This window comes from Anastrepha ludens, chromosome 5 (assembly GCF_028408465.1).
Source record: "Anastrepha ludens isolate Willacy chromosome 5, idAnaLude1.1, whole genome shotgun sequence".
NCBI classification, from domain to species: Eukaryota; Metazoa; Arthropoda; class Insecta; order Diptera; family Tephritidae; genus Anastrepha; species Anastrepha ludens.
The window spans coordinates 118,758,664-118,781,805 of NC_071501.1; the positions used below are offsets into that span (position 1 = coordinate 118,758,664).

Consider the following 23,142-nt stretch of genomic DNA (forward strand, 5'->3'; position numbering starts at 1 on the left):
TTCCTTTTGGTAGATGGGTGATGTTCAATAGTTAGTGATATCATCGCGGAGCCAAAAAAAAAGTTGTGTAAAATTAGGAGCATTCCCATTTGAAGTCAAATAAAGTCTTCGGAAGGCGGAGGTGGCCGCCGTAGCCGAATGGGTCGGTGCGTGACTACCATTCGGGTGTGCGTATGTTCGAATCTCCGTGCGTGAAACAGCGGAATGATAGAAACAATTTTTTCTAATAGCGGTCGCCCATCGGTTGACAATGGCAAACCGCCGAGTGTAATTCTGCCATAAAAACGCTCCTGATAAATGTGGAACAACATCAAGACGTCCGTCACATGTTGGATGAGCTCGGCCAAAAACCCAACAGAAGTGTAAGCACCATTTATTTATTTTTTATTTTAAAACTAGCTTTAACCTGCGACCCCGCTCGCGTAGGAGTAGTTTTGAGGGATTTAGGATATGTATATAAAAGAATTACAAACAATAATTTCATAGAAAATATTTTTTTATTAATTAACGGCATCCGTTGCTATGCCTCTTTGAATAAAATCAAAAGAACCGTTCGGAAAAATATCAAGCAATATTATTTTTATTAATTTTCTATTTCAAACCGTTTTTGAACTTTGCATTTGGGTCATAGTTGAACAGCCTATGCGGGTTATGAAGTCTAGAGTCTGCTATAAATAATGGGAAATAGGAAAAAATAAGATTTTGGGAAGGGAGTTCCATCATAAAAACATGTCTATAACCTTCATTGGGTGAAAATGTGAATGTATAAAAATTTTTACGTCATTTGGTGTTGTCGTTTCGTAGTGATGCGCGGACAACGTACAGACATTCACCTTTATAGTATAGAAGATCTTCGAAAGAAGGCGTTTCTTAATTTCATCTATAAACTACATATACGAGTACGAGTAGCAGCTCGTCATAATTTTAGGCGGGTAGCAGCTAAATTGTAAGCTTTTGAGCCCATCTCTTTTCGATACTACTGACCTAATAATAGAAACATTCCTTAGGGGTTAGATTTGTTGGTTTCACAGGATTTTTTCGAAGTTACAAGAAAAATATTGAAAGCCCCAATGTGAGACGATCAGACGTGTAACAACAACACTTGTGAATAGAAACTTAAGCGAGAGCTGCCATCTCATTTTCCTGTAAAAATTTATATCATCTGTGTGAACATCCGGAAAACATTTCAAAAAAGCCTTTTGCAACTTTTCTACAATCAAATTCGATTGTTTTTTTTATGAGGGAAAGTCTCAAAAGCATAACCCCGTGAGTGTGGGACTCTAATCCGAACCAAGCCTTCCATCGTCAATTTATCGAACGCCGGTACTACCGTCAAGTATTTTGTAGGGAGGCGCTTTGAACACTAGGTTCAACGTACGTTACCATCCTGATGCAATATCGGAACTGTCCAGATGCATTCCTAGATATTTGGTTTCATTGCTTTGTGGAATTTCCATATCATTGAGTTTGACGTGTGGGCAAGTGTTTCGCTTAAGAGTGAATGTGACTTGTACTAATTTTGTTTCATTTGACTTTATTCGCCATTTTTTGAGCCATAGGTTGATTTTGTCGAGTCCCTTTTGTAGTTTAGAAGAAGCTGCTTGCGGGAAAGTGTCACTTGCTAGTAAAGCAGTATAATCAGCAAATGTGCTTATAGTTACTCCTTCAGTTTCGGGTAAGTCATATGTGTAGAGTGGGTACAATATTGGTCCCATTACGCTTCCTTGGGGAACTCCCGCTGAATTTTCGCAGAGCTCGGAGAGAAGATCTCCTTCCTTGACGAAGAAATTTCGATTAAGATAAGATTTTATAAGTATGTAGAAGTTTATAGGGAGGGTGGTTTTAAATTTGTAGAGCAAACCGTCGTGCCATCCCCTTTCAAAAGCTTGGGCAATGTCAAAGAACGCTGCTGTGCAGTATTTTTTTGTTCGAATGCATTCATTGTGAATGTATTCAACAATTCGATGAATGATGTTGGGTATTATTTTTCGTTCTTCGATGATCGGAAACAGTCTTTTAAGAATAAGACATTCCATAAGTTTGGAAGTGATTGGCAGAAGGCTTATTGGACGATAGATTTAACTGAATCTGGTTTTTTTGCCAGGTTTGAGGACCATTTTAATTTGAGCCACTTTCCATTGGGCAGGAAAATTTCCAGTTAGTATAATTGCATTAAATAAATACGTTAACAGAGTAACTCCTATTTCTGGGAGCTCTTTGAGTATTTTGGCTGTAATAAGATCGTAGCTGGGAGATTTATTAGTGTTCAGAGTTTTAATGGCAGATTTCACTTCAAATATAGAGAATTTACATATGGGTGGGTCTATTTGTTAGGTTTATGTAAGCGTCCAGTGTTTTTTTACGTGAGTACCTGCTGACGACAGCTTAAACCCACTGTACCCAAAGGCACACGGATCAAAACAATGCGTTGATCAGCGCCCCAAAAATGCAAAAAGCACTTAAGGTACCAATTGGCAGTGTGGCATGGACACACTAACCGCCTTGGTAGGGAAAGGTTTGTGTTAGTATAGAATTTATGTCTTCTAGGGTACCGGGTAAAGAGGCCATTGAGTGTGGGGTAAATACTCTTTTTAAATGCCGGGCAAATGTCGCTGCTCTTTCGGAGTCGCTTTTAGCCCATTCATTATTTTCCATTCGAAGGGCAGGTATCTGGAGTATAGATCTTTTTATATTTCTAGCAGCCTTCCAAAGCGAATACTCAGAATCTGCTGTAGCGTTTAGACTACTGACATATCGATTAAATTGTGTGCTTCGTTCATTAACAAAAGCTTCTTTAAGTTGCCTTGTGAGTGTATTTTTCTGAATGCTCACTGATCACTTTGGGCTTGGTTGAGCTTCATCGTTCTCGTAATGCTTCGTGCACATGTCGCAGATTGCCGTGCCATAGCGCAGAATATATCTCACCACTTCAGCCAGAACCTGTCTTGCCTGATGCATTTGTCATCCGATATTCGTCATTATTCTCGTCCGAGCTACCGTCACAATGGTAGTAGGATCGTGCGTCATTATTGGCCAATTTGCCATTTTTTCCCATAAAATATTAAGTTACAATTGTTTCATACGACACTTGCCATAGAGTTTTACAGCTCTGCTAATTTCAATTATTTTACTGCGAATGAGATGGCATCTCTTACTGTATTCGAATAAGTTTTATGAGCTGCATGCAATTCGGGGGCCAACAACTTTGCAGAACGCCAAATCATTTGAACCAAATTAACTTCACTGCCAAAATTTTAATTTTGAAGTTTTAAATGTTTTGCTTATGATTTATTCAAATATTCATGAGACTAATTGTTTGCACTTTATTTTATTACACATTCATTCATACATATACATACACACGTACATATACATATAAATTTAGCACGAATACACCGACAATACACAAAGTCGGAAAACATTTCATAAAGTCCGTTGTTATATGCAAATTAGAAATGAAAAAATATTGAAATTGTAAAACGCTACGCTGCATGAAATTTTTTTCTCTTTCACGCAAATAAACATAATTTTTAACATCCATAGTGGCAGTAAATGGATGGAATATTTTAATGTTCCGTTGTGCTCTGCTAGAGTTTCTACATATATTTTACGGTGTGGGGTGCAAAAGCTCTCAAATGCTAGGGATGCTAGTCCCGGGGTGCCAGTGTTTTTAAGTATCGAAAGTTTGGAAATTAGTGGTTGTGAATTCGAGGATACATTTTTTTTGTTTCCTATCGAAGTGAAATGAAATCTTATTGAAATTAAGTTCACATTAAATCAAATTACAAAATTTTCCCTTTGTGACATACAAAAAACTCAGTAAGTGTGTAGAACATTGACAATTCTTCTACAGATTTTCTATGCGGCTCAAGTGTGTCTGATTTCAATTCATGGACATGATCGTGGTCTTGATGGAATTAAAATCTTAACGGCAAGATATGTATTACCATACTTTACGCGATATGTTCTTGGGTGAGGCCTGCGATGAAAGCCTTTTTAAATCTACCATCCCCACACTTAGCAATACAAGGGGAAACTGTTATGCAAGCACTCTCCTTTCATATGAAAGAAAAATTTAACTCCTGGTTTAACTGGTCTTACTGGTCAATTCAATATCCTAAACAGGGTTGGACAAGCAGCATGCATGACCCAGGCGAATGACCACACGGACCCGTACTCAATTTTACTAAGATATACTCGTACATGGTTATCTTTCCGTCTCGGGAAGAGTGGAACACTAACTCAACATGGCTACATGATGACTCACTAAAATGGTATATAGATGGACCCAAAACGCTCGGGGGCAGCCGCAGGAATAGTGGGCCCTAGAGCACACAGATCTTTAACACTGAGTGCAGATACTACAATTTTCCATGCGGAGCTTTTCGCCATAATGGAAACAGTGACAATCGTATCCGAAAGAGGGTTCCAAAAAGTAAAAAATTAAAATACTTTCGGATATTCAATCAGTCCTCAAAACCTTAAATAGCTTACGTTTAATTCAAAAGTTCTTATAGAGAGCAACAATGCACTCAGAAAGTGGCGACTCTTAATGAGGATTCCCTGATTTGGGTACCAAGACATGAGGGACACGCAGGAATCGAGACGCTTTTTTTTTTTTGACGAAAAAGGGGCGGAAGGACCATTTATTGGCTTCAACAAAAACAACCTTAAACAGGGAACCATAAAATGAACCTAAATAAAAACCAAGGAATACTGGAACGGCTCAAACGGCATTAATCACACCAAAAAGTTCGTGAACTTTAATACCAAGAGAGCAAAATCTACTCTATATATATAATGTATATAATTGACGCGTACACCCTTTTTGGGTGTTTGGCCGAGCTCCTCCTCCTATTTGTGGTGTGCGTCTTGATGTTATTCCACAAATGGAGGGACCTACAGTTTCAAGCCGACTCCGAACGGCTGATATTTTTATGAGGGGCTTTTTTATGGCAGAAATACACTCGGAAGTTTGCCATTGCCTGCCGAGGGGCGACCGCTATGAGAAAAATGTTTTTATTAATTTTGCTTTGGTTTCAATTCGTACGGCGGCCGAACCCTCTACTCTAACCCTTGATAAATAGGGCATAAGAATACTCTGTGAAGCACTTATAGGCCTCTTTGCCTGCAATAACCATTTGAATGCAACTAGACTATCTAGCACTAGTTTATGCAAGTACTGTTGTGCTGAAGAGGAATCCATGGAACACTTAATCACCAACTGTGAAGTATTAGGTGACAGGAGACACAGAATCCTGCGCCCCTACCTACTAGAGGATGAAGACTTATTTACAAATGGAGCTGGTTCGATTCCTTGTAATGCTATATAATAAAAATTAAACACTTAGGAGCGCACAATAGAAAAAATTTGGTCGCAGTACATAAAGGTTAATCTTAGCCTAACGAGTACAACCATTACCATTACCATGTCCTTGTATTGGAATTTGTTCATAATGCCGGTAGTTCGATATATAGCCCCTATATTGGGCGATACCACGAAGAACAGACCCATATTTGATACCCCTATTAGCGCCCACGTGCTTAATACCTAGTGAGCCCGAAAAAATGGACAATCGTCATAATTTTTTTTAAGTATATTTGAGAACTTTTATTCAAGTAAGGCATATATCATACTGAAAGGTAACTCTCGAAGAATACATTTTGGTGTTTTTATTTAAAAAAATGTTATTATTTATTGTTGATATCGGCCCTCCCCCGAAACGCCGTTTTTTAGAAGAGGCTTGCGGTGATCACGGTAGCGCATGAGTAGCTCAACTGAAATCAAAAAAATTAAATAATTATTGTAGAAAAATGTTTTTTATTTGGGTTATTTACCCAAAAAAACTTTTCTCGATATGAAAACCGCTTTGCACAAAAAAAAAACGGTTTTTGAGGGGTTGAAAAATTAAAAAAAAATTAATTCCAGCGAAATATGCAAATATTTACAAAAAGCGAACCGTTCAGATTCACGAGGTTGTAACTTCGAATAATTAAAAAAAAATGTATGCGAATCGGTCAAATAGTTTTTGATAAATAGTGATCACCGCGACGGTAATTTTCAAAAAACACGACGTCGAGATAATCGCGTCTAAAGTTTTGCGTGCACTTCTCGTTCCAAAAAAGGTCGCGCGCCTCCACGGTCTGTAATTTTCGCTCTAGTGCTCCGATCTTTATGATTTTTTGAGTATATATTTTTAAGATAATGTACTTTTAGAATATGTCATAAAAAAATTTTCAATTTTTTAGTCCAACACAAGGCATATAACTCCTTAAGTTACCATGGACGCTCACAATTCTTTAGTTCGGAAATCTAAATTTTCCAGAGAACTTAAGATTTGACTTCCATTTTTTGAACAGTTATTTTTTATTTTTTTTTCACTGCAGCAAATGTAGACAAAATACAAACATTTGAATCTGCTACTATTTGTGAATAAGTGAGAACCAGCGAGGCCTTTTCAAAAAATACTTAGATAAATAATTCCAATAATTTCGATTCGTACTTAGGTTAGGTTGAGTGGCTGTCATCCGACACACTCAGGCCTGAATAATTCCATTGTGATATCACTGCAGCTCGTCCTTTACACTCCTGAATCTTCTCTGAATCAACCTGTGGATTTAATAAATTTTGTTAATTTCAGCAATCCTATTTATGAGACCTCTTCAATGCTGTCAAGAAAGGCGAATCCGAGCATGGAAAGCCTTTTTCTGTATAGCAATGCATGCACACAGACAGGAGGTGTTTCACGGCTTCCTCCTCTTCAATATCTTGAAAGCAGCGACAAAAGTCACTATGTGGTACCGCCAGTCTATTTGCATGCCTTCCAATTAGGTAAAGCCCTGTTAGAATCCCTATCATATTTCTCATATCCTGTCTCCTAAGATTCAGCACCGATTTTGTGCGGCCGTGATTTGAACCTATGAATTCCGAATGGTAGTCGCGTATAAACTTGGCCTAAAAAGTCTCGGGCTTAACAAAGAAAACACGTTTTTTTTATTCAAAATTAGATTTATTCATCAACGTAATTTCCATCAAGAAACACGAAATCATTCCAGCGCCGCTTTAATACTTCAATAAATACCACTTTTGCAGAACGATTTATCTCAATGAGGGCCTGAAAATATGCGTCCGTTCCAACGGTAACCTCTCATTCGAGCGAAATTTCTTATCGGCGAGCATTTTTTAGGTCTGCGAACAACCAGTAGTCGCTGGGAGTCAAATCTGGCGAATGCGGTGGATGTGGGAGCAATTCAAAGTTCAATTCATGTAGTTTTATCATCATCAACGCGTTCTTGTTTTTGATCAACAGTGAGCAAACGCGGCACCCACTTTGAACAGAGCTTTCTCATAGTCAAATGTCCATGCAATGCAACCCTAATGCGTTTTTTTTTTTTTTGATATCTTTACAATGTCACCTAACTCACGCAACTTCAGTTTTCGATCATTCAAAACGACTTTGTGGATTTTTTTGGTGTTTTCTGGTGTTACGCGTTGTGCATCATCGGTGTTTCTACGACCACGTTTGAGGTCAGGAAACCATCGTTTTATTGTTGTTTCTGTTGGCATTTTTCAACCCATTGCCTTACTTAAACGGTATTTTCCCCTCCAAGAAGCAGTGTAAAATTAAAACAAGAACTTTGACCCACTTTTTTATCCATTGTCTTGAAAATAACAAGAGTGGCTTCACCCTTAGCAAAATAACTAACGAAATAATGAATTGAATATCATGAAATTTTAACAGCTGTCTTTTTAAGGTTATTACTAATTGAAAAAGAGGTGAATGCAATTAAACTAGTGTCATCTATGTGTTAGACCCGGGCCTTTTCAGCCCATACGATATGTGCCTCCTGAATGTATGCTTTAATATTGATATTGAATTAACGAAACCTGTTAAGTAATGGGTTAAGAATAAGATTTAGATTAAGATTAATACGAGAATGGAGTTGCATACTATATATATGTTGATGAAAAAAGTGAATATGTATGTATGTATGTAGATGAAGGAAATGATAAATGGCAAGGACAAAGAACGAAATAAAAATACATAGAGATAAAGACAAAAATGAATAATTTATATGTAGATAAAAATGAAGGTGAATATCTTGATAAGAAAAATAATAAAGATAAATATAAAGATAAAACAGAAAATGATCAAAAACAACTAATTACTCGTACAATGGAAACGCTAATGGTCGAATTGTCGACCACGCGCGCTACTATAGGGTGGGTGGGCCATGTAAAATTTTCTTTTTGAATCGGCTATAAAAAAAACTAATCAATATTTTTTCAAACTTTTTTTTTTATTTTGAAGATTGAACATTGTCATTTATGAATGAAAAATAATATTGTTCAAATGACTGCTACGACTGGCTTTACAGAGGCCATTCGATCAACCCAATATTTAAGCACATTTTCGATTGTTTGGGCTCCAATTTCATAAATGGCAACTTCGATTTCGTGTTTTAAAGCATCAATCGTCTCTGGATGGTTCGCATAGCATTCGTCCTTAACGGCTCCCCACAAAAAATAGTCCAATGGGCTTTAATCACAGCTCCGAGGCGGCCAATTGATATCGGAATTCAAAAACGGTAGCCAAAAGTTCGAGTGTAACTTTGGCAGTGTGACAAGTTGCACCGCCCTGTTGAAACCAAATGTCTTCCATGTCATCCCTTCTAAGCCAGACGTGTTTAGTGAGGTTCTTTATCTCGATGTCTGAGATCTCACTAATTTACTGTAAGAAAGGCTTACCGAAAGAGCGAAATCGTGCCCTAGCCAGCCCTGGACATTCGCATAAGTAGTGGAAAAGATTTTCTTCACCCCTTCCGCTTGACAGCTTCTGCAGATGGGATTGAAGGGGAGGTTGAGTTTGGCTGCATGATCCCCTACTTTCCAATGATCTGTAAGGGTTGCAGTGATGCGTGAAGAGTTTGGTCGAGAGCATCCTAACAGGTAATTTGTCCTTTGGATTTTGTACGGCGGTCATGTGTGTTATGTTGTAATACATGTAGTTAATTGCTTTCACCTTCTTTCGGCTAAAGCATGATAGTGTGAAGCAATGTATGCTTTTATTGTGTTGAGTGGAGTGAGCGACTGCCACCGCCTCTGCTATGTCTAGTGCCGAACCTTTTCTTGCTAGCTCATCCACTATCTCATTACCCCGTATGTTCCTATAACCGGGAACCCATATCAGAGTAATTTCAAGCCAATGACTAAGCTATCTCTACACTGTAAGACTAGTTTAGATGAAATGGAGTTGGAGTCTGAGGCCTTAATAGCTGCTTGACTGTCTGAGAAGATAGCTACTCTTGCACCAACTGCCTTTTAGAGTTTTAGTGATTTACATGCTTCTCTGATCGCTAATTGTTGTGCCTGGAACGCGCTGGCATAGTCAGGAAGTCGAATTGACTGAAATAGGTTGAGTGGCCCCGAATGGAACACAGCTCCTACACCACAGTTTATTTTAGAATCGTCAGTGTAGATTTCAATATCGTATCTTCCAATCACCTACCCTTTGCCCCATTCGACTCTCGGTGGAAAACGTACCGTAAAGTCTTTCTTGAAGTTAAGGTCGGCGACTGTGTAGTCTGATCTGTTTTTGAACAGCGAGGGTCTCTGTAGGAAGCTCTTGCTGTGACCGTACGACCTTGTTGTCCAGATTCCTATGTTTCTAAGTCTCAACGCGCTGCACGAATTAATAAAGCGTTGAAAAAAAATTGTTGTTTGTATAAATATAAAATATATTCAAAAAATTATGAAAAAATTAAAGGAAAATTTATAAAAAAAATATAAAAAAATAATGGAAAAGTTTAATATATATTTTTTTACAAATCCATGCATAAAATCTATTGTAGTTGTAAAGTATAAAAAACAGTTGAAAATTGGAAAAATTATTATCCGACGAGAAAGATGAGCATATAAAAAAATGTTTCTTCAAAATATATATTTGATGGATTAATTTTTTAAATTGGAAATAAAATTGAATCTAAACTACAATAGGTGTATTTTCTTTTTATACGAATTTAATTTTTAAGAATTTTTCTTGAATCTCATAGAGCAAATAGAGTGAGATTTCTCGACGCATGTACGAAGCATTTAAATTAATCTCAGGAAAAGTCTCTGAGACTCGCTAGATTTTGTTCCCGCCATTTAATAATTCAATAATAATGAATTAAAATGTGTAAGCATGAAAGAAATTCTAAAGTGAACATTAAAAAGAAATTTTTTTAATATAGTTTTCACTTAAGTCTCTTTTTACACGAATTTTTCGAGAACGTATCTATCGTGTAAAAAGAGACTTAGGTGTACCATATATGGGCTCATATGCGGTAAAGGGTTACAATTTTGGCTACAGTGCGAAGGTTTCGTCCTTCGCTTCTCAACAGTTTTTGAATGCATGCAGTGCCTTAAATAGTCAAATGCAATAAATACATAGTAATATACAATAAAAAATATAAAAAAATTAAAAAAAATAAAAATATATAAAATACAGTAGACTCGGGGTTGAGGGAACTAATTCGTGCAAGGGCTATTCCCCTCAACCCAGACTTTCCCTTCAATTGAGACTGAAATTATACATGTACAGAAGTGGGCGGATTATAAACATTATTAAAAACATATTATTTAAAGAAGCCCATATTTGGCACTTTGTTTTTTCTTAGCTTCCAGTGATTTTTTCACTGCAATATCCCTGATATTGTTAAGAAAAATGATGTGTTCGAGCGAGTTGGTATTGTGTTCGGTCCAGTGGATTGCTTTGTCAAAATTTTAATGGCTTCAGCTACCTCTCATCCTCATCCTCATCAGATGCCTCAACAGGTTGATTAACATCATCAATAACGCCCTCAGTACCATTAGCGCAAGTGTCATCTATTCCTGTCCATATTCTTAGTTCGTTGACACTTAGGTTTGACTGAAATAAAAAAAATATGGAATGTTAAGTGCACGTGTAACTGTATTGATTGTGTTTTTTACCTGTGGAAATGCAGTTTCAGTTAAATTGAGTAATTCTTCAAATTCGGAATGTTGTGCAACTATCTGCTGTCTTAAAACACTGAGAGGTACATCATCCTCGATACATTCATCATTGTCTATCGGATGTTTATAGTCAAGTAATGGACACCAGCATTTTTTAATAACGGCAGCATCGACTTTTTGCCATGCTTGGGTCAAAAGGCAAATGGCATCTTTCAAAGGAATTTTTTTTTAAAAGTCGGCTATTTCGTCTTTACCAATAGCTGATTTTAATAAATTTGTTCTATAGTGCAACTTGGTTAACCTTATTACATTCTGGTCCATCGGCTGGAGAAGGGGTGTTACATTTGGTGGCATATATAAAACGAAAATTGAACCACATTCTGTTTTTAATAACTCTTGTTTTGGATGGAACGGTGCATTATCTAAGATCAAAACAGCTTCGACTGGTAGACCCTCGTGTATTAGGAATGTGGTAACCTAAAAAACAAAAAAAATTTATTTAGTTCAATTTATTATTTACCTATGTTATGATTTAATAATTTAATTTACCTCTGGTACAAAGGCATTGTGGAACCGTTCTTCGAAAATGTCCGCTGTCATCCATGCTCTTTTTGAGCACCTGTAGTTCAACGGAAGCTGAAAATTTCTGAATGGTCGTGGTTTTTGGCTTAACCTATTACTAATGGCTTTAATTTGTGTTTGCCAGTTGCATTAGTGCACACTAAAACTGTGACTCGCGCCTTTTCACTTTTTCTTCCGCACGCATTTTTTTCATTAGAGCTAACGTATGTTTTGTCTGGCAGTAATTTCAAAAATAATCCAGTTTCGTCAGCATTGTAAAACTGGTTTTCATCCAACTGTAAATCATTTTTTAGTCGCCAAAATTTTGCCTTGAATGCTGGCACTGCTTCTTGATCAGAATACAGTTTATAACCGCAAATTTTCAACAATCTAATTCCAAATCTAGCCTTGAATCCATTTAGCCAGCCCGAACTTGCGTTAAAGCCTCTTCCACTTCCATACATTTTTTGCATGCAGTTCTTTAGCTTTTTCTTTAATAAGGTTTCCAGATATTGGAATATATCGACTTCTTTGAGTGATGCACCATTTATATAGCTTAGTTTCCATATTAGCAAACTCACCCTTCTGCAGAGACTTCCGTTTAATGCTGCACTCTGCTTTTAAAATCTTTCTTTTGCCATTTTTTATACGTGATATGGTCGATTTGGTAACACCATATTGATAAGCCAATGATTTTAATGTAAAGCCTTTATCGAGCTTTTGTATAATTTCAGATTTTGTTTTGAGGGGTAAAAACTTTGTCGCTTTCATAGTTAACTAGCAAAAGTAAATGTATCTTTTTATCACTATCTTATTTCGCACAATTGCTTCAACGTACTGAACCGAACTAAATAGCTTTACACTGGACAATGTACACAATATACATATATGTATATGTATATACCAATCATATACGCATTCTAACATAACTGTAAAATAACTGAAATTGCATAAACATTTTGAGGTTCCTTTTACTCGGTACTTATTAGATTGGAGGTTCCCTCTACAGAGTACTCAATGAAAGAATTTTTGTGGTCCCGTCAACCGAGTAGTTCCCTCAATCCGGGGTTCCCTCAACCGCGAGTCTACTGTAATATAATAAATAAAAAAAATTTACAAAATATAAAAAAATATAAAATTTAGAAAAAAAAATAAAAAAAAATATAGAAAAAATAAAAGATATAAAAAAATAAAAATATATAAAAAAATATAAAAAATATATAAAAAAATAAAAATATATAAAATAATATAAAAAAAATAAAAAAATAAAATAAAAAAATATAAAAAAAATAAAAAAATTTAAAAAATATAAAAATATAAAAAAAAAATAAAAAAATATGTAAAAAAAATATAAAAATATAAAAAATAAAAAAAAAATAGAAAATATATAAAAATATCTTTATAAAAATATTAAAAAAAAATATAGAAAAAATAAAAACATATAAAAAAAATAAAAATCTAAAAATAAAAATAAAAAAATTTAAAATGAAAAGTGAAATTAATTGAATTGAAAAATGAAATACATAGTATCAGATCTAATAATGTCATAAACCTCAAACGCAATAAATCTGATCAGGTAATAAAAATTTGAAGACTTTCAGAAAAGGTACCTATTTTTGGCCGCTAAAACGTGCCTTAAAACGAAAGTTTATCGTTTACCATAAGCGGCCTATTATGCTCTTGCCTATATTTTACTCAATTTGATATTTTCCCTTCATTCGCCAATTACTCACAAATACTTTGCCTTCTCTTTCCAGACACTGGCTGTGCTAAATCCTATGCGCGCCACGGACCAATCCATTCTCCAGGACACTGACATGGCCGGTCCATTGGTCTTTTGTTTGGCTCTAGGTGGATTCCTTCTACTGGTATGTACTCCTCTGTACCATATGTATGTATGTATGGGCATGGCTTGTTTGCAAGCGCTATAATTACAATAATCTCTTACTTGCTACCGCGCACGTGAGCCACTGCCGCTGAAATAATAACTACAAACATTGAACAAAAATAAAGCAAACGCAATAATATTACAAGTGCAAACATTTAAATATTTGCATGAAATTTTTAATTGAAAAACTTTTCAATGCTCTTTTTTTCCGCTGGCAACATGATGTTCTCGACATTCTACAACCACAACAACACATAAATGAATGAACGAATGGACCACAACAACAATAATTATGATGCTATCTACCACACCTGCAAAAACCAACTAACCAAACGAACCGCCGAATAACGAACTATTCTTTGCCACCTCTGCTCTGGCTGTTTGCCTACTCATCATCGTCCGACGACAACCAACAAAACCAATTTCCTGTTTCGCATTGCCTGGCGCTGTCTATCAATGCGGTGAATGCATGGGGGGTGTAACGATGACGGTGTGCGCGCCGGTTATGTTGGCTTGGCTGATACCGCCATTTTCAGAGTGGCAAAGTAACATTCTCGTACATTTATGGCATCGGCGTGATGGGCTGCATCGCCTTCTATTGTCTGCTGTCGCTGATGGCAACACAAGCGCAAGTAACCTTCGGTGCTGTGGTCTCGGTACTCGGCTATTGTTTGCTACCCATGGTGGTGTTGTCCGGTATTAACGTTTTAATCACCATACAGTGAGTATACATACACACACATATATACATCCCTATAGTGCTACATACGTAAACGCTACACATACATACATACATACATACAAGCATTTATAGGAGTTGCAATAGTCCGTGCTTCAGTTCGCCGCTGTGTTGCAATACAATGCAATAGTTTTTTATAATTTTCATCGCTTTCATCAGCGCACATTTCTCCATTGTATTGTAATTGTTATTGTTGCAGCCCTTTTTTCGTATTCATACACAGTTCCATTTGTTTACCAATGCTGATTGCTGATGGTTGGCAAAACAATGTAAAAATAAAAATAAACTAAAACAAGAACAAATAATACAAATATGGCATACAATTTGTTCGGAACGGCGCAAACAGAAAATGCAATACTTCTTCATCAACTTCCGCCGTTAATTGAAAAATTTTATGTCATAAGAATATTTGCGAATATGCGTATACATAAAAGCTTTTGATTGTATGCATACAGTCGGTACACACTATAGTGGGTGGAGAAATATTATATTTTACACCATCACTAAAATCACAGCAAATATTTTCAATTTAGAGCGCAGCTTTAATTCATTTTCGCAGAGACTGAATTGTGAAATATTCTGGGTTAAGAGGAGATGACTGCCCATAGTTGTACCATCACGCATAGATCCGCTGATGTTTTTGTTGTATAATCGCAAAACGTTTCCAAAGATTTCTATAATGCAGCTGAAGTGAGAGTTCTTGACTGAATATAAATCCGAAAAGAAATACCCTTGGATGGGGATACGGTACACTAGACAGGGCTAGTTTACTGGGGCGGCAGCCCTTCGTCGGGAAAAACGCGAGTCATTCCGGTAACGTAGAACCGGCTGCCTTCTGACTTGAGCTTTGCTGCAAAGCGCTAATTTTCAAAATCATCGTTGTAAGAAAAGCCGAAGAGAGGGTGATAGCTGGTTGCTGCTGTTGTTGTAGGAGCATAAACATTCCCCAAACATGTGCCCGCTGCTGGAGTGACAGTCCCATGGCCGGGCGTAAATGCGGGTCGTTCCGGCAACATAGAACTGACTGTTGAAGGAACGGGTGGGTGATATCTGGTCTTCAAGAACGACATTCTATGATAAAAAGATATTTTGCATACCTTAAATTAAGGTGAAAATGAAAAACTGAATATGCAACATTATCGTATAAAATCTGGAGACTCATGCGTATATTATATTTTTCCTGGATAACTTTTACTGTCGCATGGTGATATATAAATACAGCCGCTTGCGAAGCCACTTTCACGAATTTCACTTTCAAAATGAGCGCACAGACAGTACAAATTGTAAACAAACTCAGGGTCGCTCGAAGAAAAAGTTTAATGGCTCACACTTGGCTGGCGACCAACTTTGTTGAAAGGTCGTTGACACCCTTCAACTGTTGCATTCAACTAAAAATTGAATAACACTCGCCTCATGTGAAGGAGGGAATTCAGAAGGTGTGGCCAACATCAGAGCGTTAATCGACTCTCAGCGATTTTGCAAAAATCAGCTGTTGTGCTGACGTAAATGGGATGTGACAGCGGATGCGTGTGAAATGACAAGAATGATAGAATAAGATATTGCGCCTTCTGAATTCGCCGTGACGTCAGGCTTCGAAGAAGAGTAGGCGAAAGCAATATAAACTATCAAATACAAGAAATTATATACACACGCATTTTCTTGTCACGTCACGCATAAAAAATCAAAAAACTGCATTTGGATGCTTTATGTTCATTTGTGCTTTTATAATTTAACACGCGGCGCTTTGTCTTTATTAGTTTGGTTTGTTTAAATACTACGAAGCCATTCACAATTTTCACAAACATGTAATTTCTCCTCCTTTTGTTTGTTTTGTTCACTCTTTAACGGTTTGGGAAGACGCCACCATCAGTATTCAATTCGCCTTGGTGAAATGAAGTCTCGATGTAGCGTCACATTTCGCTATATGCCAGTTCTTTGCCGCCATGTAGGAACTCAAATTTGGTTTCCAAGCCGTGCACTTAATTGTCAGTAGGATCGGGCAATTGTGCTACCGAGTCCTCTTTATTGTGGCAGCGAAAGTTACTCTCACAGTTTTGCTTCGGAAGGCTCTCCCTTACAATCTATCACCCTTGAGTCTCGCGATAAATTCCATTCGATATTTTCCCATGGGTGTAACAGCTATCGCATGTATTTCTGGAACTAGTCAATCTATTCGAGGAGATGGTTTCTGACATGTCTGGAAAAAGTCTTGGCTTTCAGCAGATATCTCTCCGATATCATTAACACAGGAACGGCGGGCAGAGCACGGTCATACCGTTAAAAGTAACTATTTACTCCTGCTTTTGGTATGAAAAGTTTGTTTTCACATACAGTCTGTGTCAGAAAAAAGGAACCGCAATTATTCATGAAGTATAAAAGATATATCAGGTCAGTCCATAAGTTCGTGCGTTTTATAAAGGTGGTTTTGAAATTAATAAAAATGTTGTTTAAAGTATTTATTAGAGTAGAATGGGGTAAGATAGGCTATTTTTTTTGGAGAGCTCTTGCTACGGTGTTTTTGCATTGATTTTGAAAAGTAAGCAAGATTTTGAAAGGTTATTTATCTGCTAACATTTTGGTTATACTGACTTATGTTTGGCTAAATATTTTGGAAGCTGCATTCAATAAGACAAAGGTACTTTTTTTCGATATTTTCAAAATCGGGGGGCACGATAGGTCACTATATGTGAGGAGAAAAGAGTTTGAGTTTATAGAGTATGAACACTGCACATGTTATAAAAGTTAGGAATTTTTCTTTAATTCATCACGCGAGCACGTAATGTTTCGAACGGAATTTTAAATTGTTTAGAGGCTGATCGAACACTAGCGCCATCTCGGACTGCCGCGATTGCGTTTTTTACGTCCTCTTCACTTCGTTTCGCACATAATTACGCACCATTTTGCTGCAAAAACAATTAAAATTTATTTTATTCAATTAAAAGTAGTGACCTATGTGACCTAGGCAAAAAATTTTCCCGCCAAAAAACGCTTCGATATCCCTTCTTATAGCTTCTTTTGAGGAGTAGTTCTTGTTACTCATTTGGGATTGAAGTCCACGGAAAAGGCGATAATCACAAGGTACAATATCCGGAGAGTATGGTGGATGCGGTATTAGCTCCCATCCGAGCTCGTTCAGTTTGCCTAATGTTTGCCTTGCGGTATGAGGACTTGCGTTGTCGTGGTGAAACAAAACTGTGCGTCTATTCACTAAAGACGGTCGATTTTTTGTTAAGTGCCTCATTCAGGATTGATAGCTGATGGGAACAATAATTAGGAGTTATCGTCTGGTTTGGTTCCAGAAGTTCATAATAAACAATACCGGCCATATTCCACCAAATAGACAGGAAAATCTTCTTGGGGTGAAGGCCATCTCTAGGGGTCGGTTCTGGTGTTTCATCTTTATCTAAGCATTGGCGTTTGCGAACAGGATTATTGTAAAGGACCCATTTTTCGTCCCCAGTAACGATACGGTTAAAAAAACTTTCATTTTCAAGCCGTTGCAGCAGCTGAGAACACACATTCACTCTCTGCTGAAGGTTGGCGACGGAAAGTCTATGCGGAACCCGTTTTCCCAGCTTTGAAACCTTTCCCAACTGAACCAGGTGGCTGTGACTGTTCCATGCGATAAATTTAACCTCTGAGCTATCATATCGACTGTCAAATTTGGCTCAGCTTCCACGCGTTCGAGCAAGGCGTTGGAGTTAACGACTTCAGGACGACCACCGCGCGGGGCATCCTCCACGTCGCAGTTACCACTTCGGAATTTCGGAAACCACTTTTGAGCAGTCCTTACACTCACGGTATCCTCTCCGTGAATAGTGTTTATTTCTGCAGGAGCAGTTGTGGCATTTTTACCACTTTTATAAAAAAAATACAAAATATGCCTCTTATATGCGTTCGAAGGTTCCATTTTATTTTTCCATTCCCCTGCTTCTATCCGCGACTAAAATTACTTGTTGAATGCACAATCTATCAAAGAAAATACAAATAGTTCCGTTATATTCCGCGAATAATTTTTTGTATGCAAAAATCGTACAAAAGTGAAATTATGGGTAAAATACGCAGGAACTTATGGACTGACCTGTTACTTTCCGAACATGCCAATATATTTATCAAGCGCTCTTTAAAATCTGAAATATCAGAAAAGCGTTAAAATAGCAGGAAACAAACAAAAAAAAAACATATGTCTAAAATTAAAATACCAGCTTATTGGCTCTTCATTTACAAATGTGCGCCCTTGCAATTTGCCGTTGGCAATTTCTCCAATCAATTTTTTCTAATGGTGCTGGCTGTGCACGATATACCATTGGGCGCCAGATTGTCTCGGTGCTTCTAAATTTCAACAGACGCGTTTAATTGATACAACACAAGCGTTCCAATTCCGCGCAATTCTGTCTGTCCATCCATATTGGCTACAGTGACTATTTTTTCTATTTGAAAGGTTCGACATGCCATTTTTTTTCGTTTTCTATTGGCTTACTCGAACGAACTTTTCGATTTGATGGCCAGCTAGCGAGTTTGTTTTGTTGTTGCCGGCTAGAATGTGCCTCTGGTGTAAAGTCAATAAAATACAGCATATCCAAGAGATCTGGCGTGCGCACTATGTGCTGCGTAATTTAGCCATACATTCTCCTCCCACGCAAGAGGTTCTGTTCTGTCTATTACCCGGGCACACTTGTAATTCTGCGATTTTTTTCACACCATTTTTTCAACACCATTTTTTTGTGTGTGTTTTTTTTCGTTTTTGCAATTTTTACGGTTTTGTAATTTTATTTACTCCAGGAACTTTTCAACGCAAAGGCAATCGCCAGCACCGACACTAACTCGAATACTCGGATAGCCAAACCAACAGCAAAGGTTCACGCCAACACATTTGCTTTGGCCCTGGGGTTGGTTAGTTTTTTTATGGCCATAACTAAAACACGAGTGTATTTCTATGGTCCACAAGTGCTCTAGTCTCAGCTCATTCGGTTAGTTGCAGTGGTGTCTATGGCGTCTATGACTGCTTTTGGCTATATCCACTGCATTGCACTCTGAATGCTCATAATTTTGTTGGTTCATTCGAATGAAAAAGTCTGCTGAATTTTTTCCAACTTTTTTTTTCAACTAGCAATTTTCTGTAGAGTCGCTTGTTGCCTTTTCCTTTTCAATTTTAGTTAGTTCTCTCTCCATTCGCGTTAATTTAGAGTGAAACGCTTTAATTACTCACACGCGTTTATAAAATTTTCAAAGCTAGTGCTGGGGATTGGTTTGAGTTTTTTTGAGTTAAAGTTGAGTTAAAAAAGCATAGATTATTTAAAAGCTGACCAATTTAGAGCGTTGAAAATTCAGTAAACTTATTGATGATGGTCAGGCGCGGCACTCAAAGGCACTGATTCGCGTTAGATTAACGCTAAAAATGTGAGAATTTTCGTTTGTGGAGCAACGCTTTTAAAACTTTTGGTCTATGCCAGAGACGCCAACAATTATTGCAGTTTTAGAAACCAATATTGAACGCAGCATGCGTGACTTGCGGCCTCGAAAAAATTAGCATAAGTTGGCGCACCAGAATGGCATACACCGGATTGTTATAACAAACTGCATTGTATGGACTTTTAAAGGGTGATCAGATTGGAAGTACTTTTTCCAATAGAGTTTTTAGTTGCGCTTTTGAACCAAAGTGGCAATTGCGGTTGTGTGCGCTGAAAAGGAGAGCAAAATATCAAAGGGGACCCCAACAATTTTGACACCAGAGACACCAAACTCAAAATATTCAGCGCTTGTCCCAATCATCAAAGAAACTTCAATGATTGACCAACAAATGTTTGAGGATAATATTCTGGCCAAACGAAGGACTCTGAATCCAAACGAACGAGGAATCCATCTTACGCCAGAAAACGGCTCTTAGAAAACCGGCCCACCGCATCCCAAGAATGGCTCTAGATTAGATCCTCTGTGAAGCAGAAGCCATGGCCGGCCAAAAACACCTGAAAAGGATCCATCTTTCATAAAAGCAAGCTGGGACAATGCTAAGACGACAACATCTAATCGCGTACGTTGGAAAAGCCTAGTAGAGGTCGTACGCTGGTAACCAGGAGAAAAAAAATACCGTTGAACCTTTTTTTTTTGATGAACGTCTTCGACTTCGTCAAATGCAGCAAAACAGATGCACGTGACATTTATAAACCATTAGGGTGTGTACATAGGAACACTGCTTCAAATCGATTTTCATACGCGGAACTCATTTTGTAAAAACAACGTTCGCTTTCTAAATTTCTCATAAAACTAACAAATTGCACGACGCCTATTGAGAAATGGATACACCCATTTAGCAGCATTTACATTTTTTTATATTGAAACTCTAAGTTTGAACTTTACCAGTCACGCTTCTAATAGCTCTGGAAATGCAACCGACATGGGAACATTCTGCCTTGTACAAAACTGCCATAATTGTGCCAAGGACTTGGAATACGAAAACTGCAAACTTAATTTTATCACTCTCTAGAAAAGACTACAAAATATAGGGTTGAGTACCGCCGTTACACATCTCGCCGCCAAAAGGGGGTTAGTCCAGAACGATGCGTGTAGCAAATGCAACCAAGCGAATGCTAGGGTATTTTAGAACACCTATCTTGTCACTGTCCTGTTCTTTGTAGGACTCGACAAATGTGCCTAGGATCGACATATTTTTCATCCTTTAAGTAAAGGGTTTTCCAATAACAGTTGTTATTTTGAAATGGATTGCGCTATCGAGAGATGATTAACGATTTTTTACGGGAATTGGAAGGTATTGATCTAGACGGCGCTACGTGCCACACAAACAACGAAACCATTGATTTTTTACGGAAAAAGTTTCCGGATCGTATTATCTCTCGATGAGGTAATCACAATTGGCCACCGGGATCTTGTGATTTAACACCTTGTGACTTTTTTTTTTTTTGGGGCCACGTGAAAGAGAAGGTCTACGCCAACAGCCCTGGGTCGATTCAAGACCTCAAAGATGGAATTCGTGAGGCTATCGAGGAAATTGGGCAGCCACTTTGCAATTCGGTTATGGAAAATTTCATGACAAGGATATTGTCGTGTAAGCGTGGTCGTGGTGGTCGTTTGCCTGATGTTATTTTCCACTACGACAACGGCATACCTTCCTCTTTATAATGAAGTAAACATCCGATCATTTATATTAAAAAATAGTATTTTTTTTTTTAATATCAAAGTAACACTTCTTATTGGAAAAACTTTATATTGTTGACAAAAGGCCGAACGGCTTGGTAAAACTCACGAAGACGTGCGTTCAGAATTACATAAATAAATGTCTTCTCCAGATGCATAGCACTGGCAACACAATGGATCCTAGAAGTCTAAGTAAGCTTGTTTTTATAGATCAGCACTACCTAACGGTCGGTGCAATAAGATCATGTCCTCGAGAGGCTCTCAATGCACTGACACACGTTATTCCAATAGACCTACATATTAAGAAGACAGCAACCATGAGTGCATTTAGGTAACTTTCAATCGGAATTTTGCCACTCTCTTTCCATCTAAGGAAGAATGGGATAAGGGATTCTCTCTAAACAATTTCGACACTGCAGTCTATACAGATGGCAGTAAAATGGGCTGCGGTGTTGGAGCTGGTATATATTCTCACAGACTTAAAATTGAGAAATCTGTGCGTCTCCCTAATACCAGCAGTGTCTTCCAGGCGGAAGTACTGGCAATTCGCTATTCTTTCGGATAGCCAAGCTGCAATCCAGGCACTGGGTTCGGCTACTACAACATCTAAAGTGGTGGAACAAAGCAGTAATAGCCTCATCATCTTGAGTGAAAACTATAAAGTTACCTTAATCTGGGTCCCGGGACATCGGAATATTGAAGGTAACGAAGAAGCAGATGAACTGGCAAGAGGGGGATCTGCCATGAACAACGTTCTGCCAGAATCGGTATTCACACCGTTAGGTGCAGTTGTGCAATTTCCCAAAAATACCTTTGAATCGCGGATTGTAGGTGGAAAGCCCAGACGAAATGCAAAATTAGCAAAACGTTATGGCCCACCTACAACCTCAAGCAATCGTCGACATTAATAAGCATGAAACGACGGGACGCCTGGAGACTAACGGCAGTCATAACTGGCTTTTAGCCTATCGGAGAACAAGCAGCCAAAATGGGTATCCCTCACAATACATACTGTCACAGTTGTAAACAACCGGAGAAAAAGGAGACAATCTTCCGTTTCCTCTGTGAATGCCCTGGCCTATGGAGGTACAGAATGTTAACCCTGGGCCGACCGCTGTTCGAGAATCTCGAACAACTGTCTGGCTTACACGTCAACAACCTAATAAGGTTCTTAAACCGCACAGACTGGATATAGTCATGCTGTAAATAACCGTTAAACAAGTTGGTAACGAGGATGTGGCAACAAAATGGCGCGGAAGCACTAGTTGGATTCTGGAAGAATCACCACTTTAACCAACCAACCAACCAACTACCTAGCCTTCCATTAGACAGACTGTATAAGGTCCTACTTAATTTTTTTTTTTTAATTTCTATAATTTTCTATTCTTTATTTATATATTTATTTTTTTACATCTTTTTCAGGGGTACATTGGGACTAATTGTCGCTGGCGTTGCGATACTCTGGTGCGCAATGTCTGCATCGAAGCTCTTCGTGACGGCCTATTCAATGGACCATCAACAAGTGCTGATCGCGTATCCGTGTGCTCTCTTGTATGGCGTTTTTGCGTTGATTACGATTTTTTAAATACAAAACCATGCAACCAAGCACAATAGTGGCCTAGTAAAAATTAAATGTATAACATTGATAATAATAATGGTGGCGATATGAGGAAAGTAACAAGAAAAAAACTAAACAAAAACAGCGAACGAAATTACAAAAAAACTGTAGTTTTTGAATTCATATTTTATATTATAATAAATTACTGATAAATTTAAGCACACATATCTTTACGCATATATGTATGTATGTAATATATATGTAAGTAA

General features: G+C 37.7%; 1 protein-coding gene across 2 annotated transcripts in view; it reads left to right on the plus strand.

Annotated features, from left to right (window-relative positions):
* The window catches only part of LOC128863727 (protein YIPF5), a 35,940-nt gene extending 12,849 nt beyond the window's left edge, over positions 1-23,091 (plus strand). For both annotated transcript variants that reach the window (XM_054103036.1, XM_054103035.1), the window contains exons 5-7: positions 13,294-13,404; positions 13,961-14,145; positions 22,738-23,091. In XM_054103036.1, the coding sequence (XP_053959011.1) occupies positions 13,294-13,404; positions 13,961-14,145; positions 22,738-22,900 (459 nt within the window). In that variant the 3' untranslated portion in view covers positions 22,901-23,091. The remainder of the gene's footprint in view (positions 1-13,293; positions 13,405-13,960; positions 14,146-22,737) is intronic.
* The last annotated feature ends 51 nt before the right edge of the window (positions 23,092-23,142 follow it).